The sequence below is a fragment of the Pelodiscus sinensis genome, chromosome 9 (assembly GCF_052426305.1).
Source record: "Pelodiscus sinensis isolate ZL-2025 chromosome 9, ASM5242630v1, whole genome shotgun sequence".
NCBI lineage: Eukaryota > Metazoa > Chordata > Testudines > Trionychidae > Pelodiscus > Pelodiscus sinensis.
In genome coordinates, this window is record NC_143060.1 from 66097970 (window position 1) to 66115349 (window position 17380).

General features: G+C 52.6%; 1 protein-coding gene across 4 annotated transcripts in view; it reads left to right on the forward strand.

The window, feature by feature from the left end:
- The window catches only part of LOC102445713 (flavin-containing monooxygenase 5), a 56189-nt gene extending 40305 nt beyond the window's left edge, over positions 1-15884 (forward strand). For 2 of the 4 annotated variants that reach the window (XM_075937035.2, XM_075937036.2), the window contains exons 6-10: positions 1219-1361; positions 1773-1972; positions 3807-4162; positions 4944-5016; positions 7789-9630. In XM_075937035.2, the coding sequence (XP_075793150.2) occupies positions 1219-1361; positions 1773-1972; positions 3807-4162; positions 4944-5016; positions 7789-8143 (1127 nt within the window). In that variant the 3' untranslated portion in view covers positions 8144-9630. Of the gene's footprint in view, positions 1-1218; positions 1362-1772; positions 1973-3806; positions 4163-4943; positions 5017-7788; positions 9631-15081 lie in introns of those variants that run through there. The other 2 variants (XM_089780624.1, XM_089780625.1) reach the window with 2 other exon arrangements.
- The last annotated feature ends 1496 nt before the right edge of the window (positions 15885-17380 follow it).

Consider the following 17380-nt stretch of genomic DNA (forward strand, 5'->3'; position numbering starts at 1 on the left):
CCCAAAAGTGTCCCCAGTTCCTAATAAATCCAAACCCCTCTTCCCTACACCATCGTCTCATCCACACATTGAGACTCTGAAACTCTGCCTGCCTACCTGGCCCTGCGCGTGGACCTGGAAGCATTTGCGAGAATGCCACCATAGAGGTCCTGGATTTCAGTCTCTTTCCTAGAAGCCTAAATTTGGCCTCCAGGACATCTCTCCTACCCTTCCCTACGTCATTGGTACCTACATGTACCACGACCACCGGCTCCTCCCCAGCACTACACATAAGTCTATCTAGATGCCTCGAGAGAACCACAACCTTCACAGCAGGCAGGCAAGTGACCATACGGTTCTCCCAGTCATCACAAACCCAACTATCTATGTTTCTAACAATCGAATCACCCACTACTAACACCTGCCTCTTCCTAACTGGCATTCCCTCCCCCTCAGAGGTATCCTCAGTGCGAGAGAATACTGCAACATCCTCTGGGAGATTTTGGGTCACAGAGAATCCACCATTTACGGTCGCTCAAGCCTGTAAAGGACCCATGCCCCATGCTGCAGAGGAAGGTGGAAAACCCCCAGGGTCTCTGCCAATCCCCACCCCCAAACTGTCGGTTAGTTAGACCCTGAGCATGTGGCCAGGACCCACCAAGCCGATAACTGGGATAGAATTCTCTCTAGTAACTCCGAGCCCTCCCCATCCAGCGCCCGGTCTCCAGTCGTTGGGGATTTTTGTTGCTGTCTGTCACCGATGGGACACGAGCCGTTGCAGGCCGTCCCATCAGACCATCCCCTCCATGCGCTCCTCCAGCTCAGTCTTGAAGCCAATTAGGTTTGTGGGGGTTTTTTTACCTCCACTGCTCCCCTGGGAAGGCTGCTCCAGAACTCCCTTCCTCTGAGGGACAGACACCTTCACCTCATACTGAGCCTCCTCAAACCATAGAGAGAGGCAGGATGGGCAGCAACTCACCCGGCTCATGTCTGTCACCATTCCTGAGGTCTTGTCCCCAAAATCCTGGAGTTCTCAGGCCTGTGGGGCATGTAGGCCTGCTTGCGTGTAGACCGAAAAGCCACACGTACCCCCTTGTAGCCTCTGTCCTCCCCCTCTGTGGACTTTTTCTCACCCTCCCCAGACTCTGGAGACACGTCTTGGTCAGGTGAAGAAGCTCCCTTTTTATAGCTCCACTTTGTGGCTGAGGTTTCACCTTCTGCTTCCTTCTCCTCTCGCAGGCATAGAGAAGTTTAAAGGACGCATAATGCACAGCCGGGAGTACAAGTATCCGGAAGACTTTCGGGAGAAGAGAATGGTGGTGGTTGGCTTGGGGAATTCTGGTGTCGACATCAGTTTGGACCTCAGTCACACAGCCAAACAGGTACTGTGGGCTATCGCCCTCCAGCGATAGTAGCCTCAGAGGATGGCTCGCGCTGGGTCGTCTTGTTTAGCTACCGGGGATAAGTAAAACGTGTTCTTCGCGGAGTCTCTGCTCAAGACTTTTCTTCCTCTCCGGCCTCTGATTCGATGCCACATGCTCCCTTCGTGCTGAATCGTCACCGGGCAAGGACAGAACAGTAGGGTGAGGGCCCAGCAAGATAACTCATCTCACTTTACAAATGCGTCTTGGCCGAAAAGCATAACACAGCAGCCTCAATCCCATTCAAGTCACTGAAGGGACTCCCACATACTTCAGTGCGCCTCACAGCAGGACCAAGCACCGTCTAGATCATCCCAGAAAGGTCCCTTCCAGTCCTAGTAACTTCTGGCTTGTCTGCGTCTCTTCCGGCAGGTATTTCTCAGCACCAGGACCGGCGCTTGGGTGGTGAATCGCGTCTCTGACAACGGCTTCCCCCTCGACGTGACCCACTTCACGCGCTTCAGAAACCTGCTGCGCCACGTCCTCCCTTTGTACCTGCTGAACCGGTGGGGTGAGAACAAACTGAACGCGAGGTTTAACCACGAGAACTATGGACTGAAGCCTCACTTCAGGTACCGTCTCTTTCAGCTCTCGTACAGCCCAGGGGCGTGTTGTGGGTAAAAATTTCGAAAATACTCCTAGGTGACTTGGGCAATTGTGTCCCAATTTCCGAACTGACTCAGGCACTTCAGTCTCATGGAAAGCCAATGGGTTTCAGGCACTAGGGTGCCTGGGGTTCATATTTTCCAGCTTTTGCTCACAACCGCGAGGGCTAGAAATGGGGTTTTCATCGGGAAAGCTGAGAGTCCGGCCTGTTCGTTTAACTCCTGCCACTGAGTGTAGAAAAGCCTCTACTGTTGGAGATGTGCAATAAAATCGCAAGAGGGGACAACACTGCGTGTACCGATGCACTTCATGCTGGGGAGGTAGCTCCCAGAGCAAGTAGATGCACCGGCACTAGCTCTGATGGACTTTTAAACGAACCATGGACTTCTAGAATGCTAAAACTGGAAGGGACCTCAAGAGTAGGACCAAGCGCCATCTAGATCATCCCTGACAGGTGTCTGTCTAACCTGCCCTTGGAGATCTCCAGTGAGGGAGATTCCACAACCTCCCTGGGCAATTTATTCCAGCGTTTCATCACCCTGAGAGGCAGGAACCTCATGTCCAACCTACGCCTCCCTCGCTACAATTTAAGCCCATTGCTTCTTGTCCTAGGTGACTTGCCCAAGATCACACAGAAAGGAGCAAAAACCAGGAGGGCCCCTCTCTAATTTCCCCTCACTAAGCGCTAGGCAACCAGCATGGCTACGAGAACTCGGGCAGAGAAATTCAAAGCCCACCAAGTGGGTTAGGCACGTGTCCCCTTTCAATGAGATTTGGGTGTGGCCAGCCCCTGTAAGTGAAGTGGGGCCACTCCTTGGATGACTGAGGCTGGGCCTTAATGCCAGGCCAGGTGACACCGGAGTCAAAAAGCTGCAAAGAGGCAGCCTGGGCAGGAAGAATGTGCCAAAAGAGCAGCTCCAGAAAGAGTCTAGGTGAGGTCCTGGGGCCAGGCCAGGTCCCTAGGAGGTGGCCAAGGGCTTGTGTCCAGAAATAAAGAACCATAAGTAGCAGGAGGAAACCGCTTGCCCCCTGTTGGCAAGGTGGTAGCGCCACGGAGGGGCAGTTATGGGCGGCCATTTTGGTTGACTGTTTCATTGGGTCTTGGCGCAGGAAGAGGGAGCTGAGTCTCTGAAGAGCTGGGTGCAGAGAAGAGGGACTTTAAGATTTGCTTGATGATTGTGGAGAGTTATTTGGAAAACTAGTAAATAAACCCATGTGTGGGTGTTTCTGTGCTCAAAAGGGGTTGGAGTAAGATGTGCTGGGACCCTCAACCAGCAGCCAGGTGCCCAGAGAGCTGCCGCCTGTGACAGGGTGTCCAATAAATCTAGGGCCCTGTGTCCGTTCTAGCGTTGGCCAACGTCTACACTGCCCGTGCAGGTGTGACTGCAGGCCAGGCACACCCTGCGAGCAATGGGAGGAAAGAAGACAAGCGGCAAGAGCGGTGTTGCCATGGCAGTGGGCCCTGTGGCCTAGGCTAGGCTTCCAAGTACCACCCCCATCCCAGGAGCCCTGGTGCATACTTGGGTTGCCTGTACCACTATGGTGATTGGCGGCCAACAGGAGCTGTGAGTAGCTGTACTTGTGGACACGCAGGTAAACAAAACGCCGGAGGCCTGCCGGGGTAACCATGGCGACCCGTGTCCAGGCCGACAGCCGCTCACTGCCCACTCCTATAGCGGATTAAAACTAGGATGCGTATAGATACCCACACTGCAATCCAACCTTCACTTGAGTCTTTACCTTTCTCCCCAAGCACTGCCCATCGCACGCTCAGTTCTCTCCTCCTCCCTGACTTGGCAGGTTCCTCAGCAAGTACCCGATCGTAGGGGACGACCTGCCCAATGCCATCGTCTCCGGCCGGGTGCTGATGAAGCCCAACATGAAGGAGCTCACCGAAACGGCTGTGATCTTTGAGGACGGGAGCCGGGTGGAGGACATCGATGTCCTGCTCTTCGCCACGGGCTACAACTTCTCTTTCCCCTTCCTGGAGGAGGACGTCCTCAAAATCAACAACAACCACGCGCCCCTGTATAAGTTCGTCTTCCCGCCGCACCTGGAGAAGCCCACGCTGGCGGTCATCGGCCTCCTCCAGCCCCTGGGCGCCATCATGCCCATCGCAGAGCTTCAAACGCGCTGGGCCACCCAGGTCTTCAAGGGTAAGGAGAATGGGCAGCAGAGCGTCTACGTTTACCCCTCTGCTACTGCTTCCCCGGAGGAGTCCCCACATAACTCGGCATCTCCACATGCTTACGGGGACAGGCACAGCTCAAGGACTTCTAGAGAACGGGGCAGACCTAACACCGGGGCTAGAGTGGGAGGCTGATGTGCAAGAGAGGGCTGACCTCCCTGCTTGATAGTGAGCCATGGGCCTGGTCATCATCGCAAGAGAGGTAGCATGGCCTAGTGGCTAGACTGGTGGTCTGGGTTCCATCCCAGCAGCCTTTACTCAGAACTTAATGTTCAGTGACTTTAGTACCATGTTCTTCACTCAGGCAAGCTGTCTCCTCGTAGGCCACTGATACTCTTGTTCTCTCCCCTTTCCTGTCTCTCTTCTGTTCTTTCCTCTGCACGGTCTTTCCTGAAGCAAATCTCAAGTCCCCAGCTTCACCCGTCTGTTTAGCTTGATACTTTTGTGCTGCCAGTTCTCACTCTGCTATAAAACAGATGGGCCGTAGCATGGTTCCTAGTCAATGCCATGGAATCTCTGGTCCATTGTCTTGTTCGGTTTAGAGGAAGCTCAGTGTAGGGACAGCTGCGCTGCTGCTTCGCTGTGTTACCTTGTGATGGTCCTTGAACTGCCCCCCACTTTGTTTTGCCCATCTGTAAAGGGCACGTAGAAATAAACACAACAACGTTCCTTTATCGGAGGGTGTAAAGCGCTTGGTGGCTTCCCCCGAGAGTCACCCCATCTAAGCGCAAACTATTCTGCCTTCTCAGGTCTGCTTAAGTTACCTTCCGCAGATGACATGATGGCCGACATCGCCAAGAAGATAAAGGAGAATGAGAAACGGTAGGAGACCACTCGATAGCGTTGATAAAACGTTGATCGTGATGAGCAATGGTGACCAACACGACCGTTACTACTTTTGCGTAACTTAGTCGTGTGTCTCTGCCTCCCCCTAGTGGCTGGACTGTCTAAGGAGGCTGGAGTTTGTTCCAAGCAGGCACTTTTGTTTTTGGTTCCCTTGTACAATCCCTACAGACAAACCTGCCCAGCGGTGCTGTGTGGATCTCGCTATTGTTGCTCTTCTCCAGCACCTATGTAGAATCCCTACGGCTTCTGCCCGATATCAGAGTTTGGGTTTTTATTGCCCATGACTGGCTTTGGGGCTGGTATTAGCTATCAAGTACCAAACAGGGACAAATTTGCTTCAGCTGGGTCATACGCCAGGGCAAATCGAGGAGGATTATACTGAGATTTATTTTTCTGTGTGCTCCAGGAAGTACATTTAGAAATGCTATGGAGTGTGTTTAGCTTCTGGGGACTCAGGGCCCAGTGACTGGTTGACAAAGGTCTGGAGCCTGATGCTTGTCTTGCTTACACCGTTTTTACTCCAGGGCCATTCCATTGACCTCGCTGGGGTTACTCCCGATTCACCCCAGAGAAAATAAGAACCGACTGGGCCTGAGGCTTCTATGTGCTGATGTAAAGAGCTGCCCATTGGAAGCCATTTCCAGGCTCAGTGCGTTTTACTGAGCCTACAAAACGTAGGAGCCCTTCTGCATATTCTTGAGTGCCACCTAGTGGTCCCCCATGGTACAAGAGCTGGTCGGGAATCTTTTGACAAAGCAGATCTTCCTCCGCAAACGCAGATTGGCCCAAACTGAAACTTTGCCGAAACGTAGCCGTTTGAGCCAAACAGTCAGCAGGAAGGTTTCTCAGGTCCAGACTGGCCAGTTGCCCAGTAGTCTCCTAACTGGAGACGTGAGCCACTCAGGTTCAATCACCTGCTCCATCTGCTCCCAAGCAGGGAGTCGAACGTGGCTAACTGTCACCTCTTTATCTCCCGTAGAACGCAATCCCTTCACCACCGCTTTCCGTCTTTGGCACTCCTGCTCCACTCCTACCTTCTTCCCGTGCCGTTTGGTGCCTCTCTACTCTGCTCTTATTATGTGTTTCCAAGTTGTCCCTAGATAGCTCTTTGCCAGGGAATCCCAATCCAGTGCCTATCTCGTTATTTCATTTCGTCCTTTCCTCCATATGCGTCAGAGGCTTTGATACCCTAATTTCCTATCCTATCAGTCTGTTTCTTCTCCTCCAAAGCTCTTCATTTGTGGTTGTTTTCTGGACGTCAGATATTGAGGATTTGTCTACGGCTGCTGTTTATAAACATTTGGAGTTTAGCTAGTAGGGTCTTGCTAAGTTCCCGATTTCTGAAGGCGGGCTTTACAGATATTCAAAGCTGAGCTCAGGGAGCAAGGTTTCTCTTTCTCCAGATGGGCCATGGGTTTTATCTGGAATAGTTTGATGTCTTTTTCAGTTTCATCTGGTTTGCTTACAATGCTGCCAAGATATGTGACATGTCAGATCCCATTCCCCCCCACTTTAATCCCAGAAAGTTATTGCTGTTGTGTGTCGATTCTCGTGGCTTCTGTTTTCTCGGTGATGATTTTCAGCCCTCCTCACTGCGCATAGGACCGATGAGCGTTGATTTAAGCTTGCGTATCTCTGTGGGCACAGGATAGCAAGTCGATCGTGCCTGCAGAAGTCAAGAGGCTTCTAGCTTCTGGGTGAAAGTCCATAGCACACCTCGGAGGTGACGGGTGTTCTTACTGCCCGAGCTCTTATCAAGAGGGTCATGGGTGATGCCAGACATCTTTGGGTGATGCTGGTAGTTACGTTGAATGCTGTGGCCAATTTGCTGCTGTGAATTACCTGACTCGTCTTATTTTACTAGCCGCATTGATATTCACAATAGAGGCAGAGAGCCTTCTATAAAACAGGTCTATCCACTGTGCCAAAGACTTTTTGGAAATGTATTAAATTCGCATAGAGCAGTAACTGCCATTCACTTGACAGTTGTAGGTTGAATCATAGGATTACTGTTGGATCTATCTATGCCTGTTGTTGCCATATCCTTAGATCTGCTGCCTTCTTCAGTTTGTCTATGATACTGTGTGTCAGCCAGTTTGGGGACTGACTGAGGTTTTTGGCAGCTTCACTCTAGGATTATTCTCCCACTCGTTGGGTAATTTTTTTCCCTCTTCCCACATCTTTTATAAGAAACCATAACGAGACACAAAGCAGGCTGCTCCCAAAGACCAAGTGGCATAATTCAGCCACCTGGTTGTCGTCTGGTTCTTTGCAGACTAACTCTGATCTCATGCGTCCCTCCGAGTTGATCCCAAGAAACAGCCCTGACATTTCAAGGGGTAGATCAGTGTTTCTTAAACTTTTTAAGTCTAAGGAACGCCAACAATCTTTTTTTTTTTCATGGGGAACACCAAGGATTTTTGGTTAAGCAAAAAAAAATTCAGGGGAAAAATTATTGAGGGGAAAAAAAAAAAAGGACGCCTACCCCTTTAGGGATTGCCATTTTGAATTTTGTTGTTCTCCGCAGCACACCTCCGACTGCCTTGCAGCACACCGGTGTGCCACAGAACACAGTTTAAGAAACACTGTGGTAGATAAATATAGTTTTCAATATGCCGCCGATTTCAACATCTTTACTTCTGGGGAAGGTGAGAGCGGAAGCTCACCCTCTTAGGCTCAGCCGTGTCCGAGTCAACATTCAACCTCAAACCAGTGTGGGTCCATGTGGTTTTTCTCTTTTGTCTCAAGGTATGTCCCAAGCCAGCACATCACGCTGCAGGTGCAGTACATCGATCATGTGGACGAACTCGCCTCCCTCTTGGGTGTGAAGCCCAATCTGCCGTTCCTCTTCCTGACGGACCCAAAGCTGGCCCTGGAGGTGCTGTTTGGCCCCTGCACGCCGGCCCAGTTCCGTCTGACTGGGCCAGGGAAGTGGGATGGGGCTAGGAAGAGCATCCTGACCCAGAGACAGCGCATCTTACAGGCCACCAAAACTCGGGTTCTGAAACCCAGCGCTGGCAATGACCCCTGCCTGATCTGCTCGCTGGGCGTTAAAATAATGGGCTTCTTTGTTCTTTTCGCTGCCATTTTTGCTTATTTGTAAATATCCCTGTGTGACTCTCCCAAGCCACCATACCGCGACAGCGCGAGAAGAGCCCTAATGTTAAACCGGCCTTTGCTTTGTGTCGCTCGCTCTCCGGGGCTTGCTGCTTCCTTCCTGCCCACGCTCTGCGTGGAGGTGTCATCGTGGCATCTGCTAGGAGCTCTGTGAGAGTCACTGCGTTCTCCTCCAGGCTCACCACTCCCCTTGCTCCCTGTGCGTCTGGACTTGGGAGAGGTTCTCTACCTTCTCTCCACTGCACCGTGGCTTCCCTTACTCCACTTGACTTCCAGCAGTACCGGCGTGGACCGGAGCCACCCTCGGCGTTCGATTTAGCGGGTCTTAACTAGACCCACTAAATTGAATGCCGGAAGATTGATCTTCAGCACAGAGAGGGAAGGCATGGCCTTAGAAAACTAGTGTGACGTCTAGTCTTAGCAAACTAGGGAACCTCCCCAAAATAATTCCTAGCATGTACTTTTAACATCCAGTCTTGATGTAATGCTTGTAATGTAGGACACAATTGCTTACAGGCGCAGAACTGTAGTCAAACTGTTGATTATTTCCACGTTTTCTATCTGCTGCCTAAGTGTCTCTAAGTGCTTTTGCAATCATAAGTAAAAAGCTCAGTTCTGTATAACTCAGCTGTTTGTATTCCGGAGTGAAATTGGACGTACGATGGCCCGGGCAGGGGATTGGCCTTTAATAGGTAATAATAGAAATCGTGGAGTTCCCTTAATAGTTTCTTCATGAGCAGGCTATTGTGAGCAGCGTGTGTGGCCTACCCTTCTTGACTTCCCATGCTGTCGGTACCAACCTGCATAGAATATCTGCACTGAGCCGGCAGGCTCGCCTCGTGTGTCTGAAAATACATATCTCCTAAACCAAATTCTTCCTTCTGACCAATTATTGTATACGCCAACGTCAGAGAAAAAAGTGGAGAATTCACTGAAGCCAGATGCCTTTTTGGAGTCCTCCAAACGGCACATGACTGACAATGGTTTATGAGGAGGGTTCAGCTTTGCCCCAAAGGCCCCACCCTCAGGGGCGATGGCTAACCCTGACTCAAGGAAGAAGCAGCTCTGAGTTTCAGCTTCTTACTTTGTATCCCGGTAGTGCCTAGGTGCCCCGAGATTGGGTCCCGTGCCGTGCGGAGCAACAACAGCCGGCTGCCCCTGTATCCGTTCATCCTCCCTCCGCACCAGGCTGACCCATGCTGGCTACGACTGGCCTCTTGCTGGGCCTCCAGGCTCGTTAAGGGTCTGTCTACAGTGCAGTAGGGAGAGAGTCTCCAATCCAGGCATTGCACATAGCACCTTGAAAATACAGGTTGAACCCCTCTAGTCAGCACCCTCGGGACCTGACCGGTGCTGAACCAGAGAATTTACCAGACCACGGGAGGTCAATGTTGTCTAGCAGCATTGCCAACACTTCCCCTGCTTGCTGGGCTCTTGGACGACATCGAGGGGTAAATTAGAGCTAAAGACCAGCACTGAACACTGAGCGCCAGGACTGGTGTCTGTAAACAAACTTTTAGGGGACCGCAGGAATCTCGGCCACACCCAACATCACAAGAACGGCCAGACTGGGTCAGATCAAAGGTCCATCTAGCCCAGTGTCCTGTCTGATCACAGTGGCCAATTCCAGATGCCCCAGAGGGAGGGAACACAACAGGAAATCCTCATGTGATCCCTCCCCTGTCACCCATTTCCAGACAAACAGAGGCGAGGGACACCATTCCTACCCATCCTAATAGCCATTGCTGGACCTAACCTCCAGGAATTTATCTTGCTCTTTTTTGAACCCTGTTAAAATCCTGGTTTTCACAACATCCCCCGGCAAGGAGTTCCACAGGTTGACGTGAAGAAGTACTTCCTTTTGTTTGATGTAAACCTGCTACCAATTAAAATCTGCTATCCATGGTAAGTGGACTTCCAGCTAACTAAAACCATGCTGGACCATGGAGAGTACTGGGCCACAGAAGTTCAACCTGTAAGACTACGGGTGCTGTGGCTCTCAAGCTCACCTTAGCCCAGACCAATCGGTTCCAGAGCATCCTTCCCCATGTTTAGCCTGCTAATTCAGGCTCCACTAGTACAAGGCTGTCCCCAGGCAGGGAGGTTTGCTCCCAGCTGCAGTGTAGACCCATACTAAGGGGAAGAGAAATGGGCAGGAATCTAGAAATTTCTGAGCACATCAGCTACTCTGGTGCGCAGCACAGCCGAGGAACCTGTGTAGAACAGAGCAGAGTCAGGCGCTGGAGAAGGGCTGCCTGGCTCATTGGGAGGAAGGGGCCGGATTCCATGCACGACAGTGACTCATGGGGAGGAGGCGCTGCAGGAAAGGTGGTGTGACCTGGGGCTGGGGGCCTGTGTTTGGTTCCTACTTTGCTCCCTGGCTGGTCCTGGGCAAGTCACTTCACCCCCACCCCTGCCGTGCTTGTCCAGGGGGATAGCGAGGGGCTGAGGTGAATTGATAGGCAGTGTGTATGAGCGGTCGTATCGGTGCTGCATTCTACCCATGATTTGCAGCAGCACGTCCACACCCGTCACAGAGGGGCTGGCCCATCTAGGGCAGAATACGACCCCTACAGTACATGAACGGTCAGTGAATTCCAGCCCCTTATCTGCACATGAACCACACCAGGAATAATCTACTTCCTGCGAGACCACCGTTACCACTGCTGTTGTTCCTCTTCCCTCCTCACCCTCCCTTAGCCGGCTCTTTCCTTTCCCCATTTCTTCTCCATTCTGCCCTCAGCATGGCCTTCCCTCCCTGCTTGGCTTCTCACATACAGAGCAGGGTCGCTGTTGGGTTTCAGAGCTGACCTGATTAAGAGATTAACAAGGAACAGAGGCCTTCTCTCCTCTAAGGCCACGTCGCCACTTGCCAGACAATCGATTCCCCGGGAATCGATTTAGTGGGTCTAGTGAAGACCCGATAAATCAAACACTGATGGCACCCCCATCGGCACTGGTACTTCCCGCTGTTGTGAGGAGTAAGGGAAGTCAATGGGCGCATTTCTCCCATCAACCTCCGTCTGTGGGACCACTCCAGAAAAATGGTGCAAGGTACATTGACTCCAGTTACACTATTCACCTAGCTGGAGTTGCGTATCTTACATCGATGGAAGTCATTGGCCCACCTGGCAGCAGGCTAAGGAAACTACTGCTGCCCTGAGTATATTCAGGTTATGAGTGGAAAGTATCTCTTCAGCCACCAGGGCTAGAAACTTACTTTTTTATTTTGCAATCTGGATATTCCACCTCAGCAACATAAACACCCCCTGTCATTCAAGCCCTGGATTCCTCTCTGCTGTGTGTAGCGGGTAGAGAGATGGGGCCATAGCGGAGCTCTTCTCTTAGCAGGCTCTGAGCACATCGAAATCAGGAGACGACGTGGCCGAGTGGGTTTTATACCCTGCTGAAGGATGCTTTGGACTCGGGCACATTTGCCTAACTTACTACACCCAGGATGGGAAGAGGCCACTGACCAACTTCATCCACTAGGTGGCAGCGATGAGTCACGGGAGAATTTATTCCGTTTTCTTCCAGACTCCAAGTCACTTCCCGGGTCTGAAGGCCGGATGCTTCATTTAGCACTGCTGGTTTCCAGCACCTGTCTAGGAACGGCTCTGCTTCCTGGGCCGGCAACCTCTCTGTAGCGAGAGGCTGGATTTTACAGCCTTGATCAGGACAGCACAATCCAAAACTAGGCCACAAAGTACCACCAGAAATATTCCAGCGGCTCTCCCAGGTGCACCAGAAACACCACCTGGCTCCCCAGTGGCAGAGAAGGAAAGTTCCCGTGAGCAGCCATGCACGGCAGCCGAGGGCAATCCCCATCCTGAGCCGACGTGCTCGCGCCCGCAAGAGCAAAGGGGCAGGGTGTGTACTGTCGCCAGCCTGGAGGAGGTGGGCCAATAGGTTTGCAGTGGCTTTGGGAATTGATAATGGACCACAGGGTGGAAGGAGTGGGAAAACTAGGGTGCAAGGGGTGGGGTGGGCGGAGAACTTCCATTTTTTTGGCCAAAACGTACAATTTGGGCCCCGACCAAACTCTGGACAGCACCTCCCTTTTGAGCGCAGCCGTCCATCCAAGTCCACCTCCGAGAAGAAAAAGGGGATGGGAGGCCGGAGGGGGTCGGTGGATGTAAAATCCAGTCTCTCCCTACAGAGAGGTTGCCGGCCCTTACCACGAAACAGAGCCATTCCTAGACAGGCGCTGGAAGCCAGCAGTGCTAAATGAACTTCCCAGGAGGCACCGCAAATGGAAACGCTTCTGGGGTTTTGCCTGAAAAAAATTCCTTCAGTCAACAACCCGATTGTCCTTGAAAACAAAGTTTCGATGGAAAACTATTTGCCCAGTCCTAGGGCAGACGCTTTCACCCCACGGTGCTTGGATCCGGCACAGCTCAGTGGTTCAGAACGGTGTTACAATGAGGAGCGTGTGTCATGGAGCAGTCATCCCCGGAAGCATGCTTGTTACTTGGAGGGGCTTCTTCCGCCTCCTCCGATGGGTGGGGTAGTGGTGTGACGCTGCACAGAATGTGGGGGATATTGTAGGATATTCTGAATATCGATACTGCGTTCTGCCTGATTTGCCATGCCAGAGAGCTGCAAGAATGTCATCCTCTACCAACGCTGGTGGTCTCGTTTATTTTTGTATCACCTTGGAAATGTTATTTACTTAATCCCACAATATAAGAACGAGGGGTCAGCAAATGCAAGGAATAGGCAGCAGGTTTCAAACAAACCAAAGGACGTTTGTCTTCACTCTGCGCACAGTCAACCTGTGGAACTCCTTGCCAGAGGATGTGGTGAAGGCTAGGACTTTAACAGGGTTCCAAAAAGAGCCAGATAGATTCATGGAGGTTAAGTTCATCAATGGCTGTTAGCCAGGATGGGTAGGGATGGTGTTCCTAACCTCTGTGTGTCTGGAAATGGGTAACAGAGGAGGGATAATGTGAGGATTAGCTGTTGTGTTCACTTCCTCTGGGGTATCTGGAATGGGCCACTGTTGGCAGACAGGACACTCAGATGGCCGGACCTTTGGTCTGACCCAGTATAGCCGTTGTTATGTTCTTATGTATTTTGGGTGCTGGATATGTCTGTGCTACAAAACGTGGGCTATGCCTCTGAGTGACACCCACAGGCAGTTTTAAAAGCACCGCCTAGCTGGTTTGATGAACTATCAGCTACATCAGTGGTTTTCAAACGAGGGTCACGGCTAGGAACCCGATGGACGCTGAAGTCTCTGTATATACGGGACAGCGTGACTATTTCGCCGCTCTCCTCTCACTTGCTTGTTTGTTTATACTAACCTGATGGTTTGAGACAGCCTAGGACTAGCTAGCACCGTGGTATTTCGGGTGAGATCCAGGCCTTAGACCAGTGTTTCTTAAACTTTTTAAGACCGAGGGACACCAAACAATCATATTTTTTTTTATGAGGAACACCAAGGGTTTTTTGTTGAGGGGGGAAAAAAAAGGTTGGGGGGAAAGTTAAGAAAAAAAAAGGTTGCCTGCCCCTTTAAGGGGGGCCATTTTGAATTCTGTTGTTCTCCGTGGCACACCTCCAACTGCCTTGCGGCACACTGGTATGCCACAGGACACAGTTTAAGAAACACTGACCTAGACCGACCTTGCAACATGTCGCCCCTTTTGGACTGAAATTATGCTCTCCCCTGGTAGAGCCAGACCAGAGCTGATCCATGCACATCCGAGCGTACAGCCCAAACAGACGTGACAGGCAGCATGCAGGAAGGGAAACCGAGGCACAGAGCTGAGGTCACACAGCAGGCCAGAGGAAGCGCCGAGTAGGACCCAGGCTTACTGGAGTCCCAGCCCTGCCCCTGGCCCACTCGCTCATAAGGCGCGTCACGTGGGGGGTGGGTTTAACGCGTTCTAGGCCAGCTCTTCGGCTGAGGCCAATTGGCATCAGGCCTGCACGGCCCGAGGCTTTACTGGAGCCCCTCCCCCCCCCAGTCCCTTGCATGTTACCCCACAACGCTGCTTTTGCCAGGCCGTAGCAGAGCCCTCTGCCCTAGAGGTCTGTGGGGCCTAAGAGCCAGTGACGGGCCATGGATCCTGCTGGTGTCAATCTTGGGGGGGGGGGGGGCGGGGAAGGCTGTGTAAGGAGTGGGACAGAGGGCAGGCCACGGTAAATACCACACGTGGTTTGCATTGCAGGAGTGGGGGGGCGGGGGGAGATCCCACTTGAGTTTGTAACCGAATTCTTTACACCCCCGTGCTTCCCGGCTGCGGCCTCCTCCAGCAGGGGGACTGATTGGGACCCGGGATAAGGGATTCTTAAAAATCTGGCGCCAAGGGCGGATCCCAGTGCTTGGCCTATCTCGGGGTGCTCAGCGGGTTCCTGGACGATGGGGGAATGGGAGGGACTAGCCACAGGCAGGCAGGCCAGGCCTGCAGGGCCGGGGAAAGACCGTAGGTGCGACCTAGCACCGAGGGTGGAATGAGGGGCACCTCTCCGCTGGGGCACATGGGCGGATGGAAGTGCACGTCCCACGTAGTCCCATGGAACGACGGCCCTTGTATCAGGCCTGATCCTTGTGCAGCAGGCTCCCCCACAGACGTGGGGAGGACAGGGGGCTGTTGTCCAAGGCTTCAGGCTTGGTACAGAGCCACGTCACCCCGGGAGGGGTCGGCTGAAGCCGTACAGAGGACGAGAGCACACACGTGGCCCCTGTAGGAGTCAGGAGGGAAATGGCCCCCTTCCGCAGTCCGTAGCGTGGAACCACTGCGGGACGCTGGCTTCCTAGGACGCACCAGCTTTTGGCCTCCACCGGAGAAAGAACGTAGGACCAGATGTCCCAAATCCGAGTCCCTCGGTGTCTTCTGTTGGAAAGGCTGCCCCACTCCTGGGCCTCGCTAGTCGGGACCAGCGTTCGTTCCTGTGCGGATCCTTTCTCTTGTCCTGCAGGTGTGTCGTTCTGACCTCAGCAAACACTGACGCCACCCGTGTGCTTGGCAGGGCCGGATCACCTTCACCGCAGGCGGCTCGGGCGCCGGAGATGGCTCTGAACAAGAGACACCCGTCTTCCCGGCACACGTTTCAAGTTTCCAGCGTTCATCTCCTGCAGCACGGACGCACACATGGAGAAAGGCCCTCCCAGAAAGCCAAGGCCCGTCGGTACAATGGAGCAAACTCATGCTGGGCATCGGTAGGTTGACCTCCGGGGATTGCTCGTTGCGATGCATTTCTCCGATGTGTGTTAGAATAACCCACTCGGAGCAACTCCAGCTCTTCTGGGCCTGTCCGCGTCTTGCTGTCTCGGGCCTTTCTGCTGATACGCTCCGTTTCCTACGCTTCTTTTCAAAGGAGGGCCAGGAGCAGACCATCCCCGCATGCAGATTTGAAACGTGATTTTTTTCCCCCCAGGGAGCGTCATTCCAATAATACCATTGCTCACCTTTCATCCGTCGGTTTCAAGCCACTTTACAAAGCAGATCAGCGTCTGATCCCCATTTCACAGGCGAGAAATTCACAAGACTCCCCTTTAAAGCCTTACAAACCACTGTTAGTTGGACGGGCTTCTGCCTCCTCCAATGGGTGGGGTGTTCGTGGACAACGGAAATAAAACTCGGGGATGGGCAATGCCGGAGCAGCTTTTGATCTATCCTGTCCATGATGTGCCCTTGGGATGGCATCCAGGCTAATAAACATTTGCCAGGCCTACCCGTAGCTAATCACACCACATGCTGTGACACACGGGCTGTGTCTACACTGGCATGAATTTCCGGAAATGCTTAAAACGGAATACTATTCCATTTTCAGTTTTTCCGGAAAAGGAGCGTCTACATTGGCAGGCTGCTTTTCCGGAAAAGCCCTTTTTCCGGAAAAGCGTCTGTGGCCAATGCAGACGCGCTTTTCCGGAAAAGAGCCCCGATCGCCATTTTCACGATCGGGGCTTTTTTCCGGAAAAGACTACTGGGCTGTCTACACTGGCCCTTTTCCGGAACAGTATTCCGGAATAAGGACTTATGCCCGAGCGGGAGCAGAATAGTTTTTCCGGAATAGCGGCTGATTTTGTACAGTAGAGCGTCGTTGCTTTTCCGGAAATTCAAGGGCCAGTGTAGACAGCTCGCAGCTTATTCTGGAAAAGCGGCTGATTTTCCGGAATAAGTAGCCCAGTGTAGACACAGCCACGGGGTTTTTCCTGCTAAAAACTCTCTGAAGGGAACAAGACTAGACGTCCTGGCTTAATGCACCATATTTCCAACCCTTTTACAACTGTTTTGCCTCCCCTCTGTATCCCTAACGAAAGGTTAACGGGTTTTTAATGGCATTGTTGGCGTGATGCGGAACAGGTGGAAATGTCTGTATTTCAAAACCTGAGGCTTGTTTCACTCTGATTTATGCTGGGCAGTGAGTTGCTTACGTTCAGAATTTTGGCCCATATTGACCATCGAAATTAACACGGCAAGCCTGACAGAGTCCAGGTGTGGATAAGGCGCTGGTACGAGAAGGAACGTTACGTTTTAATGACTGCTTACACTGGGGTGAGACGTGGGCTGTCTGTCTAGAATGTTGGTGATGAACTTTTTTGGACACACAGTTTTATAAGAAGCCAGCCCCACGCCGGGCACTGTGCAAAGTGAGCCTGAGATAAAGTTATGGAGAAACCCGCTTGCCAAGGGTCGAGTACGAGCTGAGTTAAAACGCAGGCCTGGGTCCCGAAATACTGGCATGAAATCGGGGGCGGGGAGGCTGCCGCGGTGCTGGCGCTGTTGCAACCGTTCTCTGACTCCTGCATGTCAAACGTGAACGTCGCGCGCACCCTTGGGGCCCGGTGCCAGAGCTGTGAGGGCCACGACCCCGGAGGTCGGCGCCCTCTTTGCTGAGTCGCTAAGATCACACACCGGGCTGTGGGAGCGGCAGCGTGGTGTTCTGGAACGGCGCGGGAGGGGGGCCGGGCCGCTGCCCCGCGGTTCTGGCTCGCCGCCGCCTCGGTACCTCGCTGTTTTTCACGGCTGGTCGAAAACCGTTTTTTGTGGGCATTTTTTTTAAAAGGCTGGGATGTCTCATTCCAAGCTCCCCAAGCAGCCTATGTGTTTCCCTGCCCATTGCCTGATGTGACTAGATCAGGGTGGGCAATCATTTCTGCCCGGGGGCCACTTCAAAAATTTGTGAAGTCACCCCAGGCCACCCTGGAAGGGGCGGGGCCTAAACAGGAAGGGGCAGAGCTACCCCACCTCCAGTCCACGATTGGTCTGGGGGA